Source organism: Podarcis vaucheri, assembly GCF_965113315.1.
Source record: "Podarcis vaucheri genome assembly, chromosome: 11".
Taxonomy (NCBI): domain Eukaryota; kingdom Metazoa; phylum Chordata; class Lepidosauria; order Squamata; family Lacertidae; genus Podarcis; species Podarcis vaucheri.
Window position 1 is genome coordinate 3967619 of NC_138749.1, and position 26221 is coordinate 3993839.

The window sequence follows — 26221 nt, forward strand, 5'->3', positions numbered from 1 at the left end:
CATTTGTTTGACAATACCAGGAACATTATTGATATCTTGGAACTTTTACAAACAAATATTAACACCAAAGCAGTATTGATCTTTATTGATGCGGAGAAGGCCTTTGATAACATTTCCTGGAAATTTATGAAGAAAAATTTGGAAGGGATGGGAGTGGGAAGGGGGTTTGAGAATGGAATAGAAGCAATCTATTCAGAACAAAAAGCTAAGTTGATAGTGAACAATGTGGTGACAGAAGAACTTCATATTGAAAAAGGAACACGACAGGGATGCCCCCTATCCCCCTTATTGTTTATTTCAGTCCTGGAGGTTTTGCTGAACATGATAAGGGAGGATCGGCAGGTACAAGGAATACGGGTCGGAGCGAAACAATATAAACTGAAAGCATTTGCAGATGACCTGGTTTTAACACTACAGGAGCCAGAACCCAGTACAAAAAGAGTTTTAGAACTGATCCAGAAATTTGGTCGGGTGGCGGGTTTTAAGTTGAACAAGCAAAAAACTAAAGTCTTAGGGAAAAACTTGACGGCCATGGAAACAGAAGGGTTTCAGAAAGAGACAGAACTAAATATTGTTAAGAAAGTGAAATACCTGGGGGTCAATCTGTCTTCCAAGAATTTGAATCTATTTAAAGATAATTATGAGAAATGTTGGTTAGAAGTTAAAAAAGATTTAGAAATTTGGTCAAGACTGAAATTATCCTTGTTAGGCCGAATTGCAGCTATAAAGATGAACGTTTTGCCAAAGATGTTGTTTTTGTTTCAAGCCTTGCAGATTGTGGACAGAGTGGAATGCTTTGGAAAGTGGCAGAAGGACATTTCTAGGTTTGTCTGGCAGGGCAAAAAGCCCCGAATAAAGTTTAAGATATTAACTGATGCAAAAGAGAGAGGGGGGTTTGCCCTGCCGGACTTAAGGCTATACTATGAAGCGGCAGCCTTCTGCTGGATGAAAGATTGGATTCTATTAGAAAACACTGATGTCCTAGATCTGGAAGGCTTCAACAATTCGTTAGGTTGGCATGCGTACTTGTGGTATGACAAGGGTAAATCATATGGAATGTTTAAAAACCATATTGTCAGAAAAGCAATATATATGGTCTGGAAAAAATACAAAGACTTATTGGAAAGCAAAACTCCGAGGTGGATCTCACCAATAGAGGCCAAAGCTCGGAAAACAACCAATATGGAGGCTTATTGGCCGAAATATTGGGAAATAATAGAAAATATTGAAGGTAACTGGAGATTGCAGAGCTTTGAAAAACTAAAGGATAAGGTGCAAAATTGGCTGCATTATGCCCAAATTAATGAGGTTTTTAAGCTAGACAAAAAAACAGGTTTCCAGGTGGAAAAATCGAAACTTGAGATAGAGTTGCTTGAACCAAAGACCAAGTTATTATCGAGAATGTATAACTTGCTGCTTAAATGGAACACTCAAGATGAGACAGTTAAACCAGCAATGATAAAATGGGCTCAGGACATTGGTTATAATATTATGTCTGATGACTGGGAAAGGTTATGGACCACCGGTATGAAGTTTACTGCATGTAATGCTTTGAAAGAAAACATTATGAAAATGGTATACAGGTGGTACATGACCCCGGTTAAGCTAGCTAAGATTTACCATTTGTCCGATAACAAATGTTGGAAATGCAAGGAAGCTGAGGGAACATTCTTTCACCTCTGGTGGACCTGCCCAAGACTGAAGGCCTTCTGGGAAATGATCTATAATGAGTTAAAAAAGGTGTTTAAGTACACTTTTCCCAAGAAACCAGAGGCCTTCCTTCTGGGCATTGTCGGCCAGAAGGTGTCTAAAAAGGATAGAACTTTTTTTATGTACGCTACAACAGCAGCAAGAATTCTTATCGCTAAGCATTGGAAGATCCAAGATTTGCCCACACTGGAGGACTGGCACACGCAACTGATGAACTACATGGAATTAGCCGAGATGACTGCAAGGATTCGAGACTTGGGAGAAGAAGCAATGGAGGAGGACTGGAAAAAATTTAAAGACTATTTGCAAAAGTATTATAAGTTATATGAAACATAAGATGTCGTGTGATTGGGAATCTAGCTCCAGTAACAAAACTTAATTATTTATGAAATTTGACAAGATTTATGAAAGAATCAAGGTTTAAATGGGTAAAAACGATATTATGGTATATTGCTCAGAGTATATATTGATCAAGAGATTTAAATTTAAACTGTAATTGAAAATAGAAAGAAACATACGAAATAAGGATATAATTTGCTGATAAATTTATTGTTAAGAAATGCATTCTGCGAGGGATGGGGGAAGTCCAATGGAAATTTGAAATGAGTTATTGAAATGGTCGTGTTTTTCTTTTTCCTTTTTTTCTGGTCTTTTTTTTTTTTTTCTTACTTTTTGATCTCTTTGTTATTTTTGTAAAAAATGTAATAAAAATTATTATAAAAAAAAAAAACAAAATAAAAGAAAGAATAAAAATCCTACAAACCCAGTTTGCCACAATAATAAACAGAGAGGTAGAGTGGAACATAAAAAGACTTAGACAGAGAAACTTTGAATTTGCCAACAAACCAGGCAAATGGCTTGCCTGGCAAATTAAAAAAAGGAAAGACCAAGGGACAATAAACAAAATAAGGGTAGACGGGGAAGAAAGAACCGACCCTAAAGGAATAAGGAGTGAGTTTACTAATTACTATAGAAATCTGTATAAAGATCAAGAGAAGGTAGGCCAAAGGAAAATAGAAAGATTCTTGAAAGACAAAGGGGGACAAAAAATCTCAATGGAAGGAAAACAAAGATTGAATACCCCAATAGAAAATGAGGAAATAGAGGAGGCAATCAGAGATTTAAAGAGGGGCAAAGCCCCAGGCCCCGACGGATTTACTGCCGGCTATTACAAAGAAATGAAATCTATCCTGGTGGGACCCCTGAAAAAGACTATGAATATAATATTAAAGAAAGGGGAAATCCCAGAAACCTGGAAGGAGGCGTATATTACGTTTCTCCCCAAACAGGATGCGGATCTAACCCAAGTTAAAAACTATAGACCAATCTCATTGCTGAATGTAGATTATAAAATATTTGCAGGAATTCTGGCAAGAAGGTTAAAAAATGTGTTAGCAGATGTTATCCATAAGGACCAGGCAGGATTTCTGCCAGGCCGACAGATGAGAGATAATATAAGATACATTATCGATATGTTAGAATTCTTGTCTATTAGGATTGACAAACAAGTTATAATGATGTTTATTGATGCCGAAAAGGCGTTTGATAATGTGATATGGAACTTTATGCTGAGAAATTTAGAATATATGGATGTAGGCAGTGATTTTTTTAACGCGGTGAGGGCAATATATACGGATCAGAAGGCCAAACTGATTGTAAATGGTACAGTAACGGAAGAGATTAAGATAAAGAAGGGAACAAGGCAAGGATGTCCACTCTCTCCGTTACTATTTATAACAGTGTTAGAAGTCCTCCTAAATTCGATAAGGCAAAATGGAAACATAAAAGGAGTGACTTTAGGACAGAATGTATATAAAACCAAGGCCTTCGCTGATGATTTAGTTGTGATGACGGAAGATCCATCAATATCAATAGGAGAGATAATGAAGGAAATAGAATTATTTGGAGAAGTGGCTGGGTTTAAACTAAATAAGACAAAAACAAAAATGATATATAAAAATGTAGACTTAAGGACAATAGAATCAATTCAACAGCAATCGCAGATAGGGACGGTCAAAAAAGTGAGATACCTTGGCATCTGGCTAACACCTAAAAATATAGATCTATATAAAAATAATTACGAGCCGATGTGGAGGGAAATAAAGAGAGATTTAGAAAAATGGGGACGGTTAAAACTGTCAATGTGGGGAAGAATGAATATGATCAAGATGAATGTTCTATCAAGACTGATGTTCCTATTTCAGTCTATTCCTATAATAAAAGGGAGTAGGACTCTAAAAGAATGGCAGAGGACAGTTTCGAGATTCATATGGCAGGGCAAAAAACCCAGAATCCAATTTAAACTACTAACAGACATAAAAGAAAGGGGGGGGGTTGCCCTGCCAGACTTGAAGCTATACTATGAGGCAGCATGTCTAAGTTGGCTAAAAGATTGGGTCAAACTAGAAAATACGGAGCTACTCGACTTGGAGGGCTTCGATAACCACTTTGGATGGCATGCCTATCTGTGGAAGAACAAAATGAAAGCACATAAGGGATTTGGTAACCATATTTTCAGAGGACCGCTAATTGAAGTGTGGGAAAGATATAAAAATGTATTAGAACCGAAAACACCACACTGGCTATCACCTCTCGAGATAACAAGCAGGAAAACTATTAATATGGGAGGCAACTGGGCAACATACAACCAGTTAGTGATCAAAGTAGATGGGAAATGGAGAACTAAACCCTATGAGCAGATAAAAGAATATGTTTATGATTGGTTTAATCACCAACAGGTTAACCAGATGCTTAGCAAAGACATCAAAGAAAGAGGTTATGCAGATAAAGATTCAAAATTCCAAACGGAAATAATAAACAATAAAGTGAAAAATATATCTAAAATGTATAGGATGCTGTTAGACTGGAATTTAGGTGATGAGGAAGTTAAATCAGTGATGATCCGCTGGGCAAAAGACGTAGGCCACAGTATACAATATGAGGACTAGGAAAGATTATGGAGAGACGGGTTGAACTTTACGGCGTGTACTGTGATAAAAGAAAATGTCATGAAGATGTTTTATAGGTGGCATCTGACATCTATGAAACTTTCAAAAATGTATAAGGTGAATAACAAGTGTTGGAGGTGTAAAGATGCAGAGGGTTCCTTCTACCATATGTGGTGGGAGTGTGGAAGGGTAAAACAGTTCTGGGAGAAGGTATATACAGAATTTAAAAAGATATTAAAGTACACGTTCATAAAGAAACCAGAAATCTTTCTATTAGGGATATTGCAACAAGAGATAAAAAAGGAGGATTGTAGACTGGTATACTATGCGGTTACGGCTGCAAGGATCCTAATAGCTCAGAGGTGGAAACAGCAGGAAACCCCAACAGTGGAGGAGTGGAGATCTAAATTATCGGAATATGCAGAGCTCGATAAATTAACGGGAAAAATTAGATATATAAAAGACCAAGTGTTCATTAAGGATTGGGGAAAATACGTAAATTATCTGGAAGGTATCAGTGAGGGACAAATAACGCTAGAGGGATTCAGAGATGTACTGTGACAGATTATGGTTATTGTGTAAGGAAAATAGAGAACAAAATCGGACACAACGACAATATAAACGATAAAACGTGTAACTTTATTTATTTGCTTCGTATGATTTGCAGCCAAGCTGAAGGAAGTCCTGAAAGAAACAGTTATGTTATGGGAGAACTATGAAAACAAAATTTTGTGTACTTTTTACTTATTTTGTTGGTAAATTTTTCTTTTTTCTTTTTTTTTTCTTTTTTATTATGCTCTGTTTTCTTTATCTGTATGTTAGTCTTTATTTTCTTTATGGAATAAATAATAAAAATAATTTGAAAAAAAAGAAAGAAAGAAACTTGAGCTGGAGCAGAATGTGACCACCCAGAAATTCTTTGGGGTCAGATGGTCAGAACCTGCAACACCGACATTTTACCAGAGCTAGACCTACACAGCTATAAAAAAAAAAAACCGCTCTGGAAAAACCCCATGAGATTCCCCTCTTTTTATCTTTTTTCTTTACTCACAATGATGCAGATGGTGAGCTCCACTTTGTGTGGGAAGATGACATGTCCCACATTCGTTTGCACAAGCGCCTCGGTTGTTAGAATGGCTGCCTTCATAAGGCTCTTTTTCAGAGCCTCGTCCTAAAAGGAGAAGGGATTTTATGAAATTGAGATTGAATCAAAATCACAAGGCAACATAAAGCCACACTGACCCTAACCCTAATTCTAATCCTTACCCTAACACGAACCCAACCCTAAAATTAACCCTAAGCCTAACCCAGAAATGGTCTTGTTAGAGAGTAAAATTCATGTTAAATTGCTGTTTTAGGGGTTGTTTTTAAAAGTCTGGAGCGGATTAATCCATTTTGCATTACTTTCTATGGGAAAACGCTCCTTGGTTTTGGAACGCTTTGTTTTTTAAATGGACTTCCATAACAGATAAGGTTTGAGAACCAAGGTACCACTGTAATACCCCATTTGGTCCTACGTGTGGAGTCAGTATACACCCCAGTCTACAACCCTTCCGTGGATGAAGCCAGAGACCCTGCCCTAGGGCCCAGTCTGAAGGCATGTGGTGCAAGGACCTTGACGGAGTTCAGGAGGTCTGCTCAGTGCCGAGAGAACAAACAACAGAAGTCCGTGGGAAAATGAGAGCCATACCTTCCTGGTGTTCTGGAATTGGAAGAGGAGCTCTGCCACGATGAGCTCAATGAAGCGCAGGAGGTCTTCAGGCCGCGCCCCAAGAGCCATCTGCCCGTAGCAAAGTATGATGGTGATACTGGCATTCCTCTCCCCTGTATTCTGGAGGGAAAGGGTGGGGGAAGTGAGTTTTGGGCAACACACTCCTGGGTTTCATTTTTCTTGCCTCCTTTGAACAAATCACAGTGAATATTATCCATCCTTTGGGGCGTTTGAAGTAACACTTGATGGACGTTAACTGAAAATGGAAGGAAAAGGTTCTGATCTCCTTCCAGCTGGGTTGGAGAAGAAGTGGAGAGTCGGGGGCACATGACCCCAAGGCCCCCTCAGGTTATGGAACTGTTAGATGTGCACGCAGTTACTATGCCTTTGTAACAATTCGCCTCATTTACAAATATATGGAGGTGAACACAGAGAGTGATACTCAACTATGCTTTGCTTCAAGTAGACCGGTTGAAATGAATGGGCCCAACTTAGTCATGTTCATTAAATTCAATGGGTCTACTCTAAAACATAGTGGAATGTGGCCAGCAGGCACTCCCATAAGGCAGATGAACGCTTGCCCGAGAGCACCCCATTTTCAAAAGCTGGTTGCAGCTGAAACCTCTCTCCTCTTTCTCTCTGCCTCTCCCAACCTGCCGACTGCCTTCTCTCTTGGGTTTTGCTCCCTCCCCTCAGTTGGAGAGGTGTCCCCTCTTCCAAACACTAAGAGGTTCTTCATTCAAAACTTTCTGACAGCGGAACACTCTCCCTCAGGAGGTTGTGGACTCTCCTTCATCGAAGGCTGGAGGACCATCTGTCAGGGATGCTTGAGCTGAGATCCCTGCATTGCAGGGGGTTGGACTAGATGACCCTTGGGGTCCCTTCCAACTCTACAACTCTGTGATTCTATCTTCTATGGTAACCAGGAGACAACCCCCCTCCCACCAAAATTAGCTTCCACTATTGAAGAAATGCCAGCCAAGCATCCAACAACCAAGCTAAAAACATGAGTCAGTGCACTTTTGTATTGCTTGTACTTTGGGGATGACCAATGGTTTCTAACGAATCCGTTTGGCTGACTGACTGAGCAAAAGGATCAGATTAGATCTAGGATCTGAAGCCACAGAGACAGGACTGCTGGAGCCCACGTCAGAAGGATGGCTGAGACATACACCCAGAGGAAGTTTCTGGCCTTACATACTGAGAGCATTAGCAGATCTAATTCCTTTATTGGAGTGGTAAGGATCAGAGCATATTTTGAAATGGAGGAGGATTCATTCTCTTCCAACACAGGTCTGTTTTTCTAGATCAGGCATTCCCAAACTAGGCCCTCCAGATGTTTTGGGACTACAACTCCCATCCCTAGCTAACAGGACCAGTGGTCAGGGATGGTGGGAAGTGTAGTCCCAAAACATCTGGAGGGCTGAGTTTGGGGATGCCTGTTCTAGATAATAGGACCCAGAGGCTCTTTCGTATGCTTTGATGTGGATCTAAATAGCAGCTAAGGACCCAATAAATTGAGAGGAAAAGGGAAAAAAGAAATTTTAAAAGAAATAATGGAGAATGAGAAGAGATTGGTTACCAGTCCTGAAGATAAAAAAACTAAAATGAATATTAAAGCGTTACAAGCACAATTTGCAAAGACAATAAACAGAGAAGTAGAATGGAGATAAATAAGAAAGAAAAGAAGTTATTTTTATATGCAGTGACAGCAGCAAGAATACTGATGGCCCAGAAATGGAACAGGAGGAGCTATCTACGATAGAAGAATGGAGAACTAAAAAACTGAGTGATAATCAAATTACGTTTGTAAGTTTTAAGGAAGCTCTGTGAGGGGAAATGGTTAAAATGGCAGAAATGTGTTAAAAGTAATAAAGGGAAGGAATTTCAGACAAATTGAGGGAAGTCAAAAAGAGAATTAAGATTTAATTAAGATGTATGGAGTGTATGAATTTGTTTTTTGTATTTGAAAACCAATAAAAATATAATATATATTAAAAAATAGCAGCTAAGGACCCAATCTGCCAGGATCGTCTCAACCTGGTAGCCTTCAGATATTGTTGTGCTACAACTCCCATCGTGTCTAACCATTGGCCATGCTATCTGGGGCTGATGGGAGTTCCAGTTCCAAACACACGGATGGGGAAGGGGCACCAGGTTGTGGATGGCTGAGCTACACTCTTGCAATGCTCCTTCCTCATTTGACACCCTTACCTCAGACATCTCCATCTTCCTTGCAATGACTGCATGGCCGAAATCACGCAGCGCCATCAGCATCTGAGATAAATGGCAGTATGAAGCCACACCGACAGCCTCAGAAATTCCCTAGGGAGAATGATGCACGTGTTATAAGGAAAAAACTGCTCCTTTTCCCTTATGGGGTACCCAAGAGCCCATAGAGTCCTTTTGCAGGTTCTCTATCGGTAGGAGAAAATAACAGAGGCCAACCAGAGAATCTTGAGAAGCAAAGCAGCTAGTAAGCCTGATTTTTATGAACTGTTGCAACAGGGTGCTCACAACCACACGCAGGAAGCAGGAGGGACCCCATACAATGACACGCAAGACATTTTGAATTTGTCCACCCTGGAGCCCAAGACCTGCCCCCCCAATACATCATACATACATCAGAGAAGGGGCGATCTACAACAGAATCCTGTCTGACACAAAACCTGTTGGTGGGGTTACCTGGCTGCTAATGGGTTTACCTGGACAGCCTGGCTATTCTTTCGTGATAATAACTACTTAATTCCTGCTTCCAGGTCACAGGCTCGCCCTAATCATATCTTAAATGTGCCCTTATGGCAGGATTTGTGAGCAAAGAGACAATGGGGAGGTTTTTCTCATTTCCTCCCTCCTTGCAGAGAAACATTTGAGGTCAGTTTGGGAGAGACAAAATGGTTTCAGGACTTTTCCCTGTACTGTTTCAGACATGCGGTTTATATATTTATTTATGTATGTGTTTGCTTTGTACACTTATTTTATATCTTGGACCTTATAATTCTCATAACACACGTCAATCTGCACTTTCAGAAACAATGTTTGAAACAAAACATTGCTATCTTTCAAAATTTGCACAGGTAATTTTGTGATGCAGTCATCCAACCAATGTTTGAATAAATGTGTTGTATTAGTGGGATCTGCTGGCAAAAACATGTACATTTGTCAAAACCGTGTAGCACTGCCTAGGACTTTATGGGAACACAGGAATTCACTCACCTCTCTGACTGTTTCTTCTTCAAGAGGCAACTTTAGAAGTAAGTGCAAGTATTGGTGGACTGTATCTTTGTTCCTGGAATCCCGTAGTTTGAGTCCGTAGTATCTATAGAGGACAGTCTAAGGGGTGGGGAAGGTTTGGGTGAGTCACAGTGAGGAGACCCCACCAGTTACATAAACTGCTTTTCGAAAACCAAAGAATTTCAATTTTACCTTCTGAAAATGTCAGGTAATGCTTAATAATAATAATAATAATAATAATAATAATAATAATAATAATAGAAATAATAGAAATAATAATAGATTGCAAGTACTAGACAATTGTTTTAATGATTTGTATGCAATTTGACACACAGTTTACTTACCACACAAAACTAAATTATATTAATTTAACCACAGTATCTTCTGAAATCCCAAGTAACGCTACAACTCTTTAGTACCCCTCATTTGAGGAATTTGAAAGCTGAAAAGTTCAGCATGTCCTAATTGCTCTGCCTCCACAGCTGGAGGCACGAATGCTTCTGAATACCAGTTGCTGGAAACCACAGGAGGGGGAAGGCCTCTGTGTTCGAATTTTGCTTTCAAATTTCCCATGGGCATCTGACAGTAAGAGCTGTTTGACAGTGGAATTTGCTGCCAAGGAGTGTGGTGGAGTCTCCTTCTTTGGAGGTCTTTAAGCAGAGGCTTGACAACCATATGTCAGGAGTGCTCTGATGGTGTTTCTGTTCAGTTCTGTTAATTGATTTTGTGGGAACTTGCAGATTCTGGCTTCACACAATTAACTCAAGGCAGTGTCAATTTACTCTTGGCAGAAAGCCAAGGTCTGCTTGACCTAGAAACTACTTACTCTGATTGGTTAACGACCAGCACTCAACTCTGTTATCTAGGAATGCTAGCACAGTTTGGTGTGAGGTGTGTTAGGAGAAGTGCTGTGTATGGTTATGAGAGAGAGAGAGAGAAAGAAAGGATTTATTTTGCTTTGCTTTGTATGCAGAAACTCTGCTGGTTTTATTTTTCCTTTTAATAAATCCTGTAAATAGTTATTCTGAGGCTAGCTGACTAGTCATTTCCACCTCAACTAGCTTCTTCGCTGTGCAGGAAAACTCTACTACGTTTGGGCTAAAGCCAATAGGGCTATGCCTGACACTTCAAAGTTCCATGAGGTTATGGGCATTGTGCTGCCAGCCTGAGTTGTGGTGGTGTCAGCATCAACGGTGTTGGTTCCAGTAGTCCCAGAAGTTGTTGTTCCTGTTGGTGCACCAGATGGACACTGGCTGGTTCCTGACTGTTGTGAGCTGGTGACGCAGTGGACACAAGGACAACAGTTGCAGCGTGTGAGTGCTGGGTGCTGTGGTTCCTGTTTTCTCTCTCGGTGGTCGTGAGTAGCTGGTTCCGGGTTCCAGGGACATCGCTCTCAAGATGGCCTCACAACCAGTTCAGATGGCTTTTGAGCGTCTGAATGACTCCAATTACTTGCTGTGGTCGGAACGCATGCAGGCAGTGCTGCAGAGGGATCGTCTCTGGCAAGTGGTGAGTAAGTTTCCTACGAAGCCTGATGATGAAGACCTTGATAAAGACCAAAGAGCAAGGGCCACAATTGTCTTGGGGCTGGAAGATTCCCAGTTGCCGTATGTGAGGGGAATCAAGACAGCTAGAGGTGTGTGGCAAGCACTTAAAGAACTCCATGTGCGTGAGACAGCGGTTTCCAAGCTGTTCATTCGCAAGGCATTGTACAAGGCAATGTTACAGCCTGGGGTTACAATGCAGGAACACCTACACAGTTTACAGTTAAAGTTTGCTGCGCTACAGGAAAGAGACTGTGCGTTAGACCAGCAGGAGAAGGTGGCTATTATTTTGAGTTCTCTCCCGGAAAGCTGGGACAATTTAGTTTTGTCTCTAGAAGGCATACAGGAGCATGATTTATCAGTCAGTTACGTTACTGGGCGTTTGATTGAAGAATGGCAGAAGAGGCAAGAAAGGTCATTGGCTGCAGAGGCTTCTACTGGCGGGCGGTTTGGAAGGAGTTCTCAGGCCGTGCCAGAGGTGAAGCAAAAGCAGCGTACTGGTGAGGAGTCAGCGTTTGCTGTTAGGCGTTGTTTCCGATGTGGGTCTTCAACGCATCTAAAACGACAATGTCCGGAGATGGTCAAGTCTCAGTTGCCGGTGCAGGAGCAGAGATGAGATCAGCAGCAGCGTAAAAAGAAATTCTTCAAACAAAAACAGTCGGCTCAGCTGGTGACCGCCAAGATCAAGATTGCTGATGAGAAACAAACTGTCTGGGTGGTCGATTCGGGAGCGTCTCGCCACATCGTAAATTCAGATGAATTGTTTGTTTCCAAGAACTCAGCACAGCGCAGCCAGGTGGCTCTAGCAGACGGAAGTACTTCCGAAGTGATTTCGGGGGGTGCAGTTTTTGTTCCTTGTCTTCGTGAATGCCTGCAAAATGTACTTTGTGTGCCTTCATTAAGGAGAAATCTGATGTCTGTAGATTATTTGCTAAAAGCTGGGTTTAAAGTGTATTTTGAAGGAGACAGTTGCATTATTAAGAAGGCTGGTGAGATTTTAGGCACTGCTAAGTCAGAGGGAGGCTTGTTTTGGCTTAAAGCAGGATCTCAAGTTGCAGCAGTAGTCAGTAAATCTCAGCCTGCAGTGAATAACAAAGCTATACATGACAACTGTGTGCACTTATTGCATAGGAAAATGGGGCATGCTTGCTGGAAAAGTGTACTAAAAATGTCTGAATTGGCTGATGGGGGTAATTTAAAGAGTTGTAACAAGCACCTTGATTGTAATGTTTGTAAAAAGGTTAAAACCCACAGAGTCTCTTACCCCAGAAGTGACAGAGTTAGTGAGTCACCGCTACAGCTGGTTCACATGGACGTAATTGGTCCATTTGCTGTAAGCAGGGGTGGAGCGCGTTTTTCACTAACAATTGTGGATGACCCCACGCGTTACTCTTGGGTTTTTCCCATGAAGAATAAGGGTGACGTGTTCACTAAGTTTAAAGGCTGGGTGGCATCTGTGGAAAGATTTCTGTCCATTAAGCTCAAAAGGATACAGACGGACAGAGGTGGCGAATTTATGTCAAATGCCTTTAGAGATTGGTTACAAAAGCGTGGCATTGGGCATAGAAAAACGAACGTTTTTCCCCCAGAGGAGAATGGCGTTGCAGAGCGAAAAAACAGATCTTTACAAGATATGATGTTTGCCATGCTTGATGATGCTGATTTGCCCATGTCTTATTGGGGGGAGAGCATGCTCACCGCGTGTTATCTCCAAAATAGGCTCTTTCATCAAACAATAGGTACAACTCCGTACTTTAAATTGTTTCAGAAAAAACCTAAAATTGACCATTTGCATGTGTTTGGATCAAAAGCTTGGGTATTAATTCCAAAACAAATGAGGAAAAAGGGAGACCCTAAGACCAAACAGTTAGTGTTTGTGGGTTACCAGGAGCTGGGAAAAGGTTTCCATTTTGCTGAAGGGACAAATGGCATTGTGATCTCCAGGAATGCCAGTTTTTGTGAACATAGTGGCTGGGAGAGACTACATGCCAATACTGAGGTTTGGTTTGAACCTTCCCACGAGCTTCATGACTCTGAAGGTAAACATAGAGAATCAGAGTATGAGGGGGAGGAAAGTTCAGATAAGAGCTCTCAAGAAAGTGGAATTAGCCAGAGACCAGTTGCTAAGCAACAAAAGAGAGGTCGTAGTTCTGAGGAGGAAAGTGGGTCAGAAGAAAAATTTTCTCCCAGAAGATCTAAAAGACAAAACAAAGGAGTGCCTCCGGTGCGTTTTTCTCCAGATACTGCAAATGTGTTTAGTGTAATTGCAGAACCCAAGAGTTTTCAGGAAGTGTTAAAGTTACCAAAAGAGGAGGCAGAGCTCTGGAAACAGGCAATGGAGGAAGAGATGTCCTCTCTGAATGAGCACAAGGTCTTTACACCAGTAGCAGCGCCTGAGGGGGCAAAGATTGTAGGCTGCAGGTGGGTGTACAAACTTAAACCTCTGGTGACAGGAAAGTACAAATACAAAGCTCGTTTAGTGGCTCAAGGGTATTCTCAGAGGCCTGGAAAAGATTATGACGAATTTTTTCCCCCTACTGCTAAGGGGGACAGTGTAAGGCTGATTTTAACGCTTGGAGCAAAGAGAAAACTCCTGTTAAACCATTTTGATATCCAGACTGCATATTTACATGCATCAATATCAGAAGACCTGTATCTAGCTGAACCGCCTGGTTATGAGACAGGTTCCAATAGAGTGTTGAAATTAAACAAAGCTCTATATGGTCTGAAACAGGCTGCAAGATCTTGGAACAAGTGTTTCCATGAGGCCTTAGTGTCATTTGGTTTCAAGCAGAGTACAGCTGACAATTGTGTTTATGTACGTGGTACAGGCAGTGATCAAGAGTTTTGTCTGATTTATGTAGATGATGTATTGTATGCCTGTAAAACAGATAAACAAACTAAAAGGTTTGCCAAGCAATTGTCCAGTAAGTTCAAAATGAAAGACTTAGGCCCGGTTAGGACGTATCTAGGGTTGGAAGTGTGCTGGGCCCAAGATGGCAGCTGCCTAATTAGTCAGCAGAACAAAGTTAAACAACTACTGACTACATACAGGATGCAGGATTGCAAAGGGGCAGCGGTGCCTATGGATCCAGGTTTCATAAAAACACTTCACCTAGATGAGAGTCCTGAATTTGAACATCCTGATGTATATCACTCTGTAATTGGAAGTTTATTGTATCTAGCACAGTGGTCCAGACCTGATATTAGCTACGCAGTAGGCATATTAAGTAGATTGGTCTCAAAACCCACACTAAATGCCTGGAAAGGGGTAAAACAAGTTCTGAGATACCTCAAACAGACAATTGGCTATACGTTACAATTAAATTCTTCCGAGGATGAAACGTTGAGTTGCTACTGTGATAGTGACTGGGGAAATTTGCCAGATAGAAAATCTGTCACAGGACTAGTCATAATGGTCGGTGGAGCTTTAATCAGCTGGCGGTCACGCAAGCAAGACGTTGTAAGTGTGTCATCAACGGAATCCGAATACCCCGCATTGAGTGAATTGTGCAACGAGGTGATTTATTTCAAGCATTTGTTAACAGATTTAAATGTAAATTGTGGAGAACCAGTACAAGTTTACATTGATAATCAAGCTTGTATAACCTTAAGTAAAACAGAGGGTTTCAAATCGCGTTCCAAACATATCTCTGTAAAATACCAAAATGTACGTTGCTGTGTACAAGACAATATAATCACCTGTACTTATGTATCAAGTGAAGAAAATGTAGCAGATGTATTAACTAAACCATTGGCAAAGATAAAGAACAAGCAAATGTGCAAGGGTTTAGGTTTGCTGGAAAAATAATCTCCTACATAGGTGTTATTTGATGTTAATTGTCCAGCAGAATCTGTGAGGGGGTGTTCAGTTCTGTTAATTGATTTCGTGGGAACTTGCAGATTCTGGCTTCACACAATTAACTCAAGGCAGTGTCAATTTACTCTTGGCAGAAAGCCAAGGTCTGCTTGACCTAGAAACTACTTACTCTGATTGGTTAACGACCAGCACTCAACTTGTTATCTAGGAATGCTAGCACAGTTTGGTGTTAGGTGTGTTAGGAGAAGTGCTGTGTATGGTTATGAGAGAGCGAGAGAAAGAAAGGATTTATTTTGCTTTGCTTTGTATGCAGAAACTCTGCTGGTTTTATTTTTCCTTTTAATAAATCCTGTAAATATTCTGAGGCTAGCTGACTAGTCATTTCCACCTCAACTAGCTTCTTCGCTGTGCAGGAAAACTCTACTACATTTGGGCTAAAGCCAATAGGGCTATGCCTGACACTTCAAAGTTCCATGAGTTTCCTGCTTGGCAGGGGGTTGGACTCGATGGCCCTTGTGGTCTCTTCCAACTCTATGATTCTATGATTCTATGATTCTATCTGGTTGGCCACTGTGAGATAAGGATCCTGGACTGTGCAGGCTGCTGCTCTTACCCAGCAGGCTCCTCTTTCGTTCTTACGACACACTTTTGTCCTAGATAAACTGACCCTAGGTTCTTCCCGCTTTTTAAGAAAACTAGTACCTGCACCCGCAGCCTCTTATGGGTCTCCCCACCCACCCTGCGTGACTGAAATTGGGAGAGGGTGTTCTCTTTTCTGGCACCCCACCTACGCCACAGTGGGGCTACCTTTGAAGGTGACCCGGAAACTACAACTAATCCAGAACGCGGCAGCTAGACTGGTGACTGGGAGCGGCCGCAGAGACCACATAACACTGGTCTTGAAAGACCTACATTGGCTCCCAGTACATTTCCGAGCACAATTCAAAGTGTTGGTACTGACCTTTAAAGCCCTAAACGGCCTCGGTCCAGTATACCTGAAGGAGCGTCTCCACCCCCATCGTTCTGCCCGGACACTGAGGTCCAGCTCCGAGGGCCTTCAGGCGGTTCCCTCCCTGCGAGAAGCCAAGTTACAGGGAACCAGGCAGAGGGCCTTCTCAGTAGTGGCGCCCGCCCTGTGGAACGCCCTCCCACCAGATGTCAAAGAGAACAACTACCAGGTTTTTAGAAGACATCTGAAGGCAGCCCTGTTTCAGGAAGCTTTTAATGTTTGATGTATTATAGTATTTTAATATTCTTTTGGAAGCCGCCCAGAGTGGCTGGGGAAAACCTGAGCAGCAGGTTGCGTTCAGATGATCTCCTTGTATTCCCTGCGGGGACAGCCAGAATCATAGAATCATAGAATCATAGAATCATAGAATCATAGAATCATAGAGTTGGAAGAGACCACAAGGGCCATCGAGTCCAACCCCCTGCCAAGCAGGAAACACCATCAGAGCACTCCTGACATATGGTTGTCAAGCCTCTGCTTAAAGACCTCCAAAGTTGAGACTCCACCACACTCCTTGGCAGCAAATTCCACTGTCGAACAGCTCTTACTGTCAGGAAGTTCTTCCTAATGTTTAGGTGGAATCTTCTTTCTTGTAGTTTGGATCCATTGCTCCGTGTCCGCTTCTCCGGAGCAGCAGAAAACAACCTTTCTCCCTCCTCTATGTGACATCCTTTTATATATTTGAACAGGGCTATCATATCACCCCTTAACCTCCTCTTCTCCAGGCTAAACATGCCCAGCTCCCTTAGCCGTTCCTCATAAGGCATCGTTTCCAGGCCTTTGACCATTTTGGTTGCCCTCCTCTGGACACGTTCCAGTTTGTCAGTGTCCTTCTTGAATTGTGGTGCCCAGAACTGGACACAGTACCCCAGGTGTGGTCTGACCAGAGCAGAATACAGTGGCACTATTACTTCCCTTGATCTAGATGCTATACTCCTATTGATGCAGCCCAGAATTGCATTGGCTTTTTTAGCTGCCGCGTCACACTGTTGGCTCATGTCAAGTTTGTGGTCAACCAAGACTCCTAGATCCTTTTCACATGTACTGCTCTCAAGCCAGGTGTCACCCATCTTGTATTTGTGCCTCTCATTTTTTTTGCCCAAGTGCAATACTTTACATTTCTCCCTGTTAAAATTCATCTTGTTTATTTTTGCCCAGTTCTCTAATCTGTCAAGGTCGTTTTGAAGTGTGATCCTGTCCTCTGGGGTGTTAGCCACCCCTCCCAGTTTGGTGTCATCTGCAAATTTGATCAGGATGCCCTTGAGTCCATCATCCAAGTCGTTGATAAAGATGTTGAATAAGACCGGGCCCAAGACAGAACCCTGTGGCACCCCACTAGTCACTCTTCTCCAGGATGAAGAGGAACCATTGATGAGCACCCTTTGGGTTCGGTCAGTCAGCCAGTTACAAATCCACTGAGTGGTAGCATAGTCAAGACCGCATTTTACCAGCTTCTTTACAAGAATATCATGGGGCACCTTGTCAAATGCCTTGCTGAAATCAAGGTAGGCTACATCCACTGCGTTCCCTTCATCTACCAGGCTTGTAATTCTGTCAAAAAACGAGATCAGGTTAGTCTGACATGACTTATTTTTCAGAAATCCATGCTGACTATTGGTGATCACAGCATTCCTTTCTAGGTGCTCACAGACTGTTTGCCTAATGATCTGCTCCAGAATCTTCCCTGCTATTGATGTCAGACTGACTGGGCGGTAATTATTTGGGTCCTCTCTTTTCCCCTTTTTGAAAATAGGGACAACATTTGCCCTCCTCCAGTCTGCCGGGACTTCGCCTGTTCTCCAGGAATTCTCAAAGATGACTGCCAGTGGTTCTGAGATCACATCTGCCAGTTCTTTTAATACTCTTGGATGCAGTTCATCTGGCCCTGGAGACTTGAATACATCTAAACTAGCCAAATATTCTTGTACTATCTCCTTAGTTATTCTGGGCTGTGTTTCCTTTGCTGAATCATTTGCTCCAAATTCTTCAGGTCGGGCATTGTTTTCTTTATCGGAGAAGACTGAGGCAAAGAAGGCATTGAGTAGTTCAGCCCTTTCTGTGTCCCCTGTTTGCATTTCACCATCTTCTCCTCTGGGTGACCCCACAGTTTCTTTGTTCTTCCTTTTGCTACGAACATACCCATAAAAGCCTTTTTTGTTGCTTTTAACCTCTCTAGCAAGCCTGAGTTCATTCTGTGCTTTAGCTTTTCTGACTTTGTGTCTACATGTGCTGGCTTTTTGTTTGAATTCCTCTTTGGTGGTTTCCCCCCTTTTCCATTTTTTGTACACATCCTTTTTTAATCTTAATTCAGTTAAAAGTTCTTTAGATAGCCACCCTGGCTTCTTTAGGCACCTTCCATGTTTCCGTCTCATTGGTATTGCCTGACGTTGTGCTTTTAGTATCTCCCTCTTAACAAACTCCCAGCCATCATGAACTCCCTTTCCTTTTAGTATTGTTGTCCATGGGATCTCACCCAGCACTTCCCTAAGTTTTATGAAGTTTTATGAAGCCGGCTTTCTTAAAGTCAAGAAATTGAGGCAGAGTTGGTCAACTTGCTCAATGAGGGAGACTGCCAAACGCTCTGCCCCCTCTCTTTTCCCAAAGGGGGAAAGGGGGAGCCAACTGCTGTGGACCCTCGGGCTCAGAAGAAACCAGAGTTCTGTCTGCACCAGACATTAGAAGCCCCATGAATGATCTTGCTTCCCCCACAGAACCCTTGTTCAAAGCTCCTTAAAATATTAGTGTTAGATCAGGGTTTCCCAAACTTGGGTTTCCAGCTGTTTTTGGACTACAACGCCCATCACTCCTAGCTAGCAGGACCAGTGGTCAGGGACGATGGGAATTGTAGTTCAAAAACAGCTGGAGACCAGATTTTTACGGCCCTCTCTAGCTTGTCCCTCAGGGCCTGAGTGTGCTAAGCAGGAGTGGGGGGACGACCTCCCACGCTCCTTGAAGAAAATGTTTTGCTGGAAGTTCACCCTTCCCACAGGAGGTCATTCCAGGTGAATTGTGTTCATGTTCAAGCCAAGTAACCAAAAAAGGGAAAGGTAGAGGTTTTGCTTGCTGACGCTTACTGAGGAAGCCTGCACTCTGATTGGCTTGGTAGTTGTGAGGGAGCTTTGCCTCTGAATGTTTTGTTCAGTGTCTCCCTGCTATGTACAAGGCCTGTGCTAAGAAAGAAAGTCAAACTTCTCTCTTCTTCTTTCCTCAGATTGTATGCTGCCCACCCCACCCCACCCGGTGTCATCTACGATACTCAGAACTTACCTTCTCATGTCCTGACTTAGAGGTCTTCTGCTGGCCAGGGACTGCTGCTCTCAGGTTTGAGGCAGCTGAATCCTGGGACAAGATAGTCGATTTTCTGTGGACACTGGAGGTCTGCTTTTAAAGTCGGAAAGAAAAGGGAATAAAATTAAGAAAAGTGTCGGTTTTTTTGTCTAGAGAACAGTTGCCATTTATTTGCCACTTGTCTTCTCTTTAAAAAATATGCATGCCTAGAAATAGACTAGACTAGAAATATCATAATTATCTGTCTATGCATTTCTAACAGTATAACCAAATCAGTAGTTTTTGATATAACTGCAAAAAACAACTCTGAACATTTATTATTCCCAAAATCTTACTGGCTAGTGATTTGAGTCATGATTTTAAATTGATTTGATTTAAATCATCTCTCCCCTGCATCATAAAGGATGCGGGTGGCGCTGTGGGTAAAACCTCAGCGCCTAGGGCTTGCTGATCGCATGGTCGGTGGTTCGAATCCCCGTGGCGGGGTGAGCTCCCGTCGTTCGGTCCCAGCGCCTGCCCACCTACAGTTCAAAAGCACCCCTAAGTGCAAGTAGATAAATAGGGACCGCTTTATAGTGGGAAGGTAACGGCGTTTCCGTGTGCTGCGCTGGTGCTGGCTCGCCAGAGAAGCTTCGTCACGCTGGCCACGTGACCCGGAAGTGTCTCCGGACAGCGCTGGCTCCCGGCCTCTTAAGTGAGATGGGCGCGCAACCCTAGAGTCGGACACGACTGGCCCGTATGGGCAGGGGTACCTTTACCTTTACCCTGCATCACACGCACCTGGGGAGCTGGCTGGAGGTGTTTGAGGATGGTGTCCAAAATTTCTCGCTCATCCATCATCTCCAAATTTTCTATGAGCGATCTTCCTCTCAGCAGCTTCTTACTCGCCCACAAGTATCTAAATTTCTCATCTGAGAGTTCTTGAGAATGAGAAAGAGAAAGAGAAAGAGAAAGAGAAAGAGAGAGGTGAGTAAGTGAGGCACACGAGAGGAAAGGTCAGTTCTTTGTCAGGGGGCTTCCAGTTGCTCCTTCCAGATGGGATTCAATGGCACGTCGGCAGAGTCAAGTTGCTCGGTTGAAGCGATTTGCACAATGAACCTACTTCCCGCTCCCCAACAGACTCCAAATCGGACATTTTTCGTGGTGGGAAAAGTGACAGGGAAACTAGAATGGAAAGTGGGAGCTAGCGACATTGTCTCATCTCCCTGCGAATGAATTGGGATGAGCGCTCACTCGCTGACCTCATTCAACATCCCCACAAACTTTGGCAAACGGATCCGGACAAAGGTTCAGGAAGCAGGTCGTGGGGAAGGGGCCACAGAACTGCCACATCAGCTCAGCTCCTCGGACCGGCAATGGCAGCCCCAAAGGGTGGCCGCACCATGTCATCTCTGCACGCTTCAAATGGCACCACCTGGTGTCTATCATACTGGGGTAAACTTTCAGGGGAGGGGTCTTTCTGGGGTGGCTGAGGGTCATTTCCAGCCTTCATCAGGGACCTCTTAATGAAAGAGCTCCCCACGGCTCCTAGTACTACTTTGTCGTTGCTCTTCACTGTAAACTCCTGCATATCCAGAATTACAAGACACTTCCAGAGGAGGGCAACCAAAATGGTCAAAGGCCTGGAAACGATGCCTTATGAGGAACGGCTAAGGGAGCTGGGCATGTTTAGCCTGGAGAAGAGGAGGTTAAGGGGTGATATGATAGCCATGTTCAAATATATAAAAGGATGTCACATAGAGGAGGGAGAAAGGTTGTTTTCTGCTGCTCCAGAGAAGCGGACACGGAGCAATGGATCCAAGCTACAAGAAAGAAGATTCCACCTAAACATTCGGAAGAACTTCCTGACAGTAAGAGCTGTTCGACAGTGGAATTTGCTGCCAAGGAGTGTGGTGGAGTCTCCTACTTTGGAGGTCTTTAAGCAGAGGCTTGACAACCATATGTCAGGAGTGCTCTGATGGTGTTTCCTGCTTGGCAGGGGGTTGGACTCGATGGCCCTTGTGGTCTCTTCCAACTCTATGATTCTATGATTCTATGATTCCCACATGTGTGTACGTTCCATGCACCCTGGACTTCTGCTAGCACAATTGGGCTTCCCCCACCCTCTCTTCTCCCCATATGCCCCCCAAGCACCCCCTAATTGGCTCAGGGGTAGGCAGGCAAACCCCCAGAACAAAACATGCAAGGGGGAAGGAGCGGGTAGGTTGTCCCACCAGGAAAGCAGAAATGTCTGAGCAAATGTGGCAATCTGCTTAGCGCTGTGTTGAATTTGTCCCCTTTCACCAAACTGGGAAAAATGGTTTCTGGAAAGTGCAGATAGCAGATGCATGGCATAACTGAGAAGGGATCATAGAACTGTAGTGTTTGAAGGGACCTGCGGGGTCACCTAGTCCAACCCCCAGCAATGCAGAACAGAACAGGGGCAGCCACCTGGAAGTCCCTGCTCCATGTTACACGCCTCTTAAAAAGGAGGGGTGGGGTGGGTGGGACTTGCGCCCAGAGATCAAGGAAACCAAGAGAGACCCCGGCCTCGGATGACGCAGGCCTTGCCAAGGGGAACCCAAAGGGGATCTGGGTCTGCCTACTCACCTGGGAACACTGGCCCAGAATCCTCAGGGCTCTTCTTTTTCCCCAGGGACAAGTGCCGCTGCTGCCTGGAGTCCTGTCTGCTGCTGACTGGCTGAACAGTGCTGGTCTGACGCTTGACCAGGTCTGGGAAGACTACCGGAGGGGCCTGAGATTTCCTCCTGGCCTCCGCAGGTGACTGGGAAGGTTTCACCAGCATGGGCAAGAGCTGGGAGGTTCTCTTGCCAGCCGGGTCGTGGGTGGCACTTTGTTGCAGACTAGATGACGGGGCCTCCACCTTGTCCCGCTGCCCCTGGTTGCTCTCCTGGATGTTTTCATTACTTTCCTGGTCCTTCTTTTTCAGGCCCCGGAACCTCTTCAGGAAGGAGGCCATCCTGCAAGAGAGGAAATGGCCCCCTGGTTGGTTTGCTCATTGGGAACCCCTTTGGACTCCCCTTCCTTTCACCACTTGAGAGGCAGCAAGCAATCCCTCCCTATTGCTGCACGCCAACCCAATCTCCGTGGTGCGAGAGTCCACGGGTTCCAGGCATTCACCCAGGGTTTGTGTTTACTTTTGGGATTGAGGGGCAGCGGAGACGGTGATCTCTTGAGGATCTATGGTTTATTTACACATCTATGCAACCTGAGCCTATGATGGAGGGGTTCACACCATCAACACCCCAAGAGGGTCTTGCGTCTCCCATAGTTACAGAGTGTCAGGCTGGAGCAGCAAGAAGAAGGTGATTGGGTTGGTGTGCAACAAGGGGTAGGAATTGCTTGCTGCAACTCAAGTGGTGAAAGGAAAGGCACTTTGCATATGTTCAGAGGCCTCCTTGCCTTCATTAGTTCTCCTGTCCTAAGACTGAGATTCTTTAGGGATGAAAACACGTTCTGGGGCTAAGCGACGGCAACTCCTGGAGCAAATTGAATCCAAACTTTATGGAATCATTAGATCCTTTAGATCTATCCAATTACCACCCGGTTTCGAATCTTCCATTTCTGGGTAAGGTGATTGAGAGAGCGGTTGCTGAACAGCTTGGTAGGTTTCTGGATGAAACATCTGCTCTCGATCCATTCCAGTCCAGCTTCCGCGCTGGTCATGGGACCGAGACGGCTCTGGTCGCCCTAACAGATGATCTCCGCAGACAGCTGGATCGAGGCGGGTCAGGGCTGCTGATTCTTCTAGACCTGTCAGCAGCCTTCGACATGGTCGATCACGAACTCCTGGACCGCCGCCTTGCCGACGTGGGGATCCAGGGCACAGTCCTTCAATGGCTGCGCTCGTTTCTCTCCGGTCGGGGACAGAGGGTGGTGCTTGGGGGGGAATTGTCATCGCGCCACTCCTTGGTGTGTGGAGTACCTCAGGGTGCGATTCTCTCCCCGATGCTTTTTAACATCTTTATGCGCCCCCTCGCCCAGCTTGTCCGGAGTTTTGGGCTGGGTTGCCATCAGTATGCCGATGACACCCAACTCTATCTGTTGATGGATGGCCATCCTGACTCGGCCCCAGATACACTGACCAGATGTCTGGAAGCTGTGGCTGGATGGTTACGTGGGAGCCGGTTGAAGTTAAATCCTTCGAAGACAGAGGTCCTCTGGCTGGGACGGAGCGATATGGGATTGAGGGGGCAACTCCCGTCTCTTGCGGGGGTGCAATTAGTGCCAGCATCATCTGTGAAGAGTTTGGGTGTAATCTTCGATACCTCCCTCTCTATGGAGGCGCAGATTACAGCTATAACAAAGGCGGCATTTTTTCATCTCCGCCAAGCTAAGCAGTTGGCTCCTTATCTCTCTCGCCCTGACCTAGCCACTGTGATCCATGCGACGGTCACCTCCAGACTGGATTATTGTAACTCGCTCTACGTGGGGCTGCCCTTGAGACTGACCCAGAAACTCCAGCGGGTGCAGAATGCCGCGGCGAGACTCCTTACGGGGTCTTCGCTGCGAGATCATATCCATCCGGTGCTGTACCAGCTGCACTGGCTCCCGGTGGAGTACAGGATCAGGTTTAAGGTGCTGGTTTTAACCTTTAAAGCCCTATACGGCCTAGGACCCTCGTACCTACGAGACCGCCTCTCCTGGTATGTCCCGCAGAGAAATTTACGGTCTGCAAATAAAAACACCCTAAAGATCCCAGGCCTCAGAGAGGTTAGGCTGGCCTCAACTAGAGCCAGGGCCTTCTCGGCCGCGGCTCCAATCTGGTGGAACGCTCTGTCACAAGAGACTAGGACCCTGCAGGACCTGACATCCTTTCCGCAGGGCCTGCAAGACAGAGCTGTTCCACCAGGCCTTTTGTCAGGGCGCAGCCTGACCCCCTCCTCTGGCAATCTGCACAAAATTTTGCTTGATGGTTGCCATTAATTTGATTTTAATTTGATTTAATTAATTTTATAATGAATGGTTTAGGCTGTTGAACTATTTTGATTGTTGTTAGCCGCCCTGAGCCCAGCTTCGGCTGGGGTGGGCGGGATATAAATAAAATTATTATTATTATTATTATTATTATTATTATTATTATTATTATTATTATTATTATTTATTATCATCATCATGATGGGCTGTTATTTGGCCAACCCCACAATTTATTTTATTCTTTTAGGGAATAAAATACACCACCCTTCGTCAAAAAAAGGAAAGTATCCAGGGCAGTTCAATAACAATCTGTCAGAATGAAGGTTAGCAACCAGAGGCAGCCAGTTTGAATGCGCAGGAGTTATTTTACCTGATATTCTCCTTCGCCTCTTTGTGATCTGTAATCTTCAGGGGGCAAAAGGAAATAAAAACTCTCTGATAATGTGGCTCCTCCTCACCACCGTTGCTAGGGGCCCCCAAGCCCCTGGAGACATGAGGTCACAGCGTTATTTATGGCAACATCAGGAGTGCAATGATGTCAGTGGAAAGGAGACCTCTTGCTCACCTGGCCTGGGACAATGGGCCAGGTGTGTGCAGGTGTGGCCTTGCAGTTTCACTGCGGTCCCCCTGGGTTTTGCTGGATCCAAAAGCCATGTGAGATTTTTTGGCCAAGCAGGTCAAGGCAATATCATTATTATATTTATTAAAGTAAAATAAATTCATCAAATTTCTATGACACCCTTCATCCGAGGATCATATGCTTGTTTCACCTCCTCACTCTAAGTTATGGGTGGCCTTCCTCTTTTGCCAGCATTGTATATAGGGATGAAAAATGCCTGGCTTGAATTTATTATTAGAATGATCACATATTTATTTTCCTGACGGGGACTCAAGGCAGCTCACGGATGAAGATAAGGCAAGCTAAAAATATTGGGGCCAGGTGGGAAAATCAACAATTAAAAAGCAATTAAACACTGGTTGAATTACAGCTGTGTGTTGTTGTTGTTGTTTACTGGTTTAGTCATGTCTTACTCTTCATGACCCCTATGCACCAGAGCACGCCAGGCACTCCTGTCTTCCACTGCCTCCCGCAGTTTGGTCAAACTCATGCTGGGAGCTTCGAGAACACTGTCCAACCATCTCATCCTCTCTTGTCCCCTTCTCCTTGTGCCCTCCATCTTTCCCAACATCAGGGTCTTTTCCAGGGAGTCTTCTCTTCTCATGAGGTGGCCAAAGTCTTGGAGCCTCAGCTTCAGGATCTGTCCTTCCAGTGAGCACTCAGGGCTGATTTCCTTCAGAATGGAGAGGTTGGATCTTCTTGCAGTCCATGGGACTCTCAAGAATCTCTCTCCTCCAACACCAGAATTCAAAAGCATCAATTCTTCGGCGATCAGCCTTCTTTATGGTCCAGCTCTCACTTCCATACATCACTACTGGAAAAACCATAGCTTTAACTATACAGTGGTACCTCGGGTTAAGTACTTAATTCATTCTGGAGGTCCGTTCTTAACCTGAAACTGTTCTTAACCTGAAGCACCACTTTAGCTAATGGAGGTCAGAGTCAGGCGTGCGGGGCGTGGCAGGTCGGATGCTGGGAGTGGCGGTTGTTTCAAGATGGCGGTTGTGGCTGCTCATTGGGCTGTGTCTTTACCTCAGGAGGGACTCGAGGTCGCGGGGTGGCGAGAGGAGAAGGGATAGCAGGGGGCGGAAATGATCTCTTTCAGCTTCTGCCTTCTGGAAGAAGGTCCAGGGTTATAAAGACCAGGACTAGCCGCCTGAGAAACAGTTTCTAGCCAAATGCGATTTTGGTTTTAAATGCAGTGTAAGGAGTTTCTGTGGGAGTATACTGTATTTAATTATGGGGTATCAGAGTTTTTAGGGGGCTAACCAGGCTGCGATAGCTGGGATAACAGGCTTGTTGGTTTCTGAATGTCTGGTGTAGATTTCTTCAATTTCGTTGTTCTGTATGGGACAATGACAATAAAGATTATCGTATCATATTGTATCGTAATTTGACGGCGGGCCGGTGATAAACGATGG

General features: G+C 44.2%; 1 protein-coding gene and 1 long non-coding RNA gene across 2 annotated transcripts in view; one reads left to right on the forward strand and one right to left on the reverse strand.

Annotated features, from left to right (window-relative positions):
• The window catches only part of LOC309542636 (maestro heat-like repeat family member 5), a gene marked incomplete at its 3' end in the record, with an annotated part of 55376 nt that extends 29871 nt beyond the window's left edge, over window positions 1-25505 (reverse strand). Inside the window, exons 1-8 of the mRNA XM_082241449.1 lie at window positions 25214-25505; window positions 21854-22224; window positions 20045-20184; window positions 19244-19354; window positions 9586-9702; window positions 8584-8694; window positions 6349-6489; window positions 5710-5829 (exon numbers count right to left, since the gene is read on the reverse strand). Of these exons, the coding sequence (XP_082097575.1) occupies window positions 5710-5829; window positions 6349-6489; window positions 8584-8694; window positions 9586-9702; window positions 19244-19354; window positions 20045-20184; window positions 21854-22224; window positions 25214-25404 (1302 nt within the window). The 5' untranslated portion in view covers window positions 25405-25505. The remainder of the gene's footprint in view (window positions 1-5709; window positions 5830-6348; window positions 6490-8583; window positions 8695-9585; window positions 9703-19243; window positions 19355-20044; window positions 20185-21853; window positions 22225-25213) is intronic.
• Window positions 13219-14067, forward strand: LOC309514325. The gene is made up of 2 exons (XR_014211926.1): window positions 13219-13637; window positions 13903-14067. It is a non-coding gene; the product is annotated as an uncharacterized lncRNA (long non-coding RNA).
• Window positions 25506-26221: the final 716 nt, after the last annotated feature.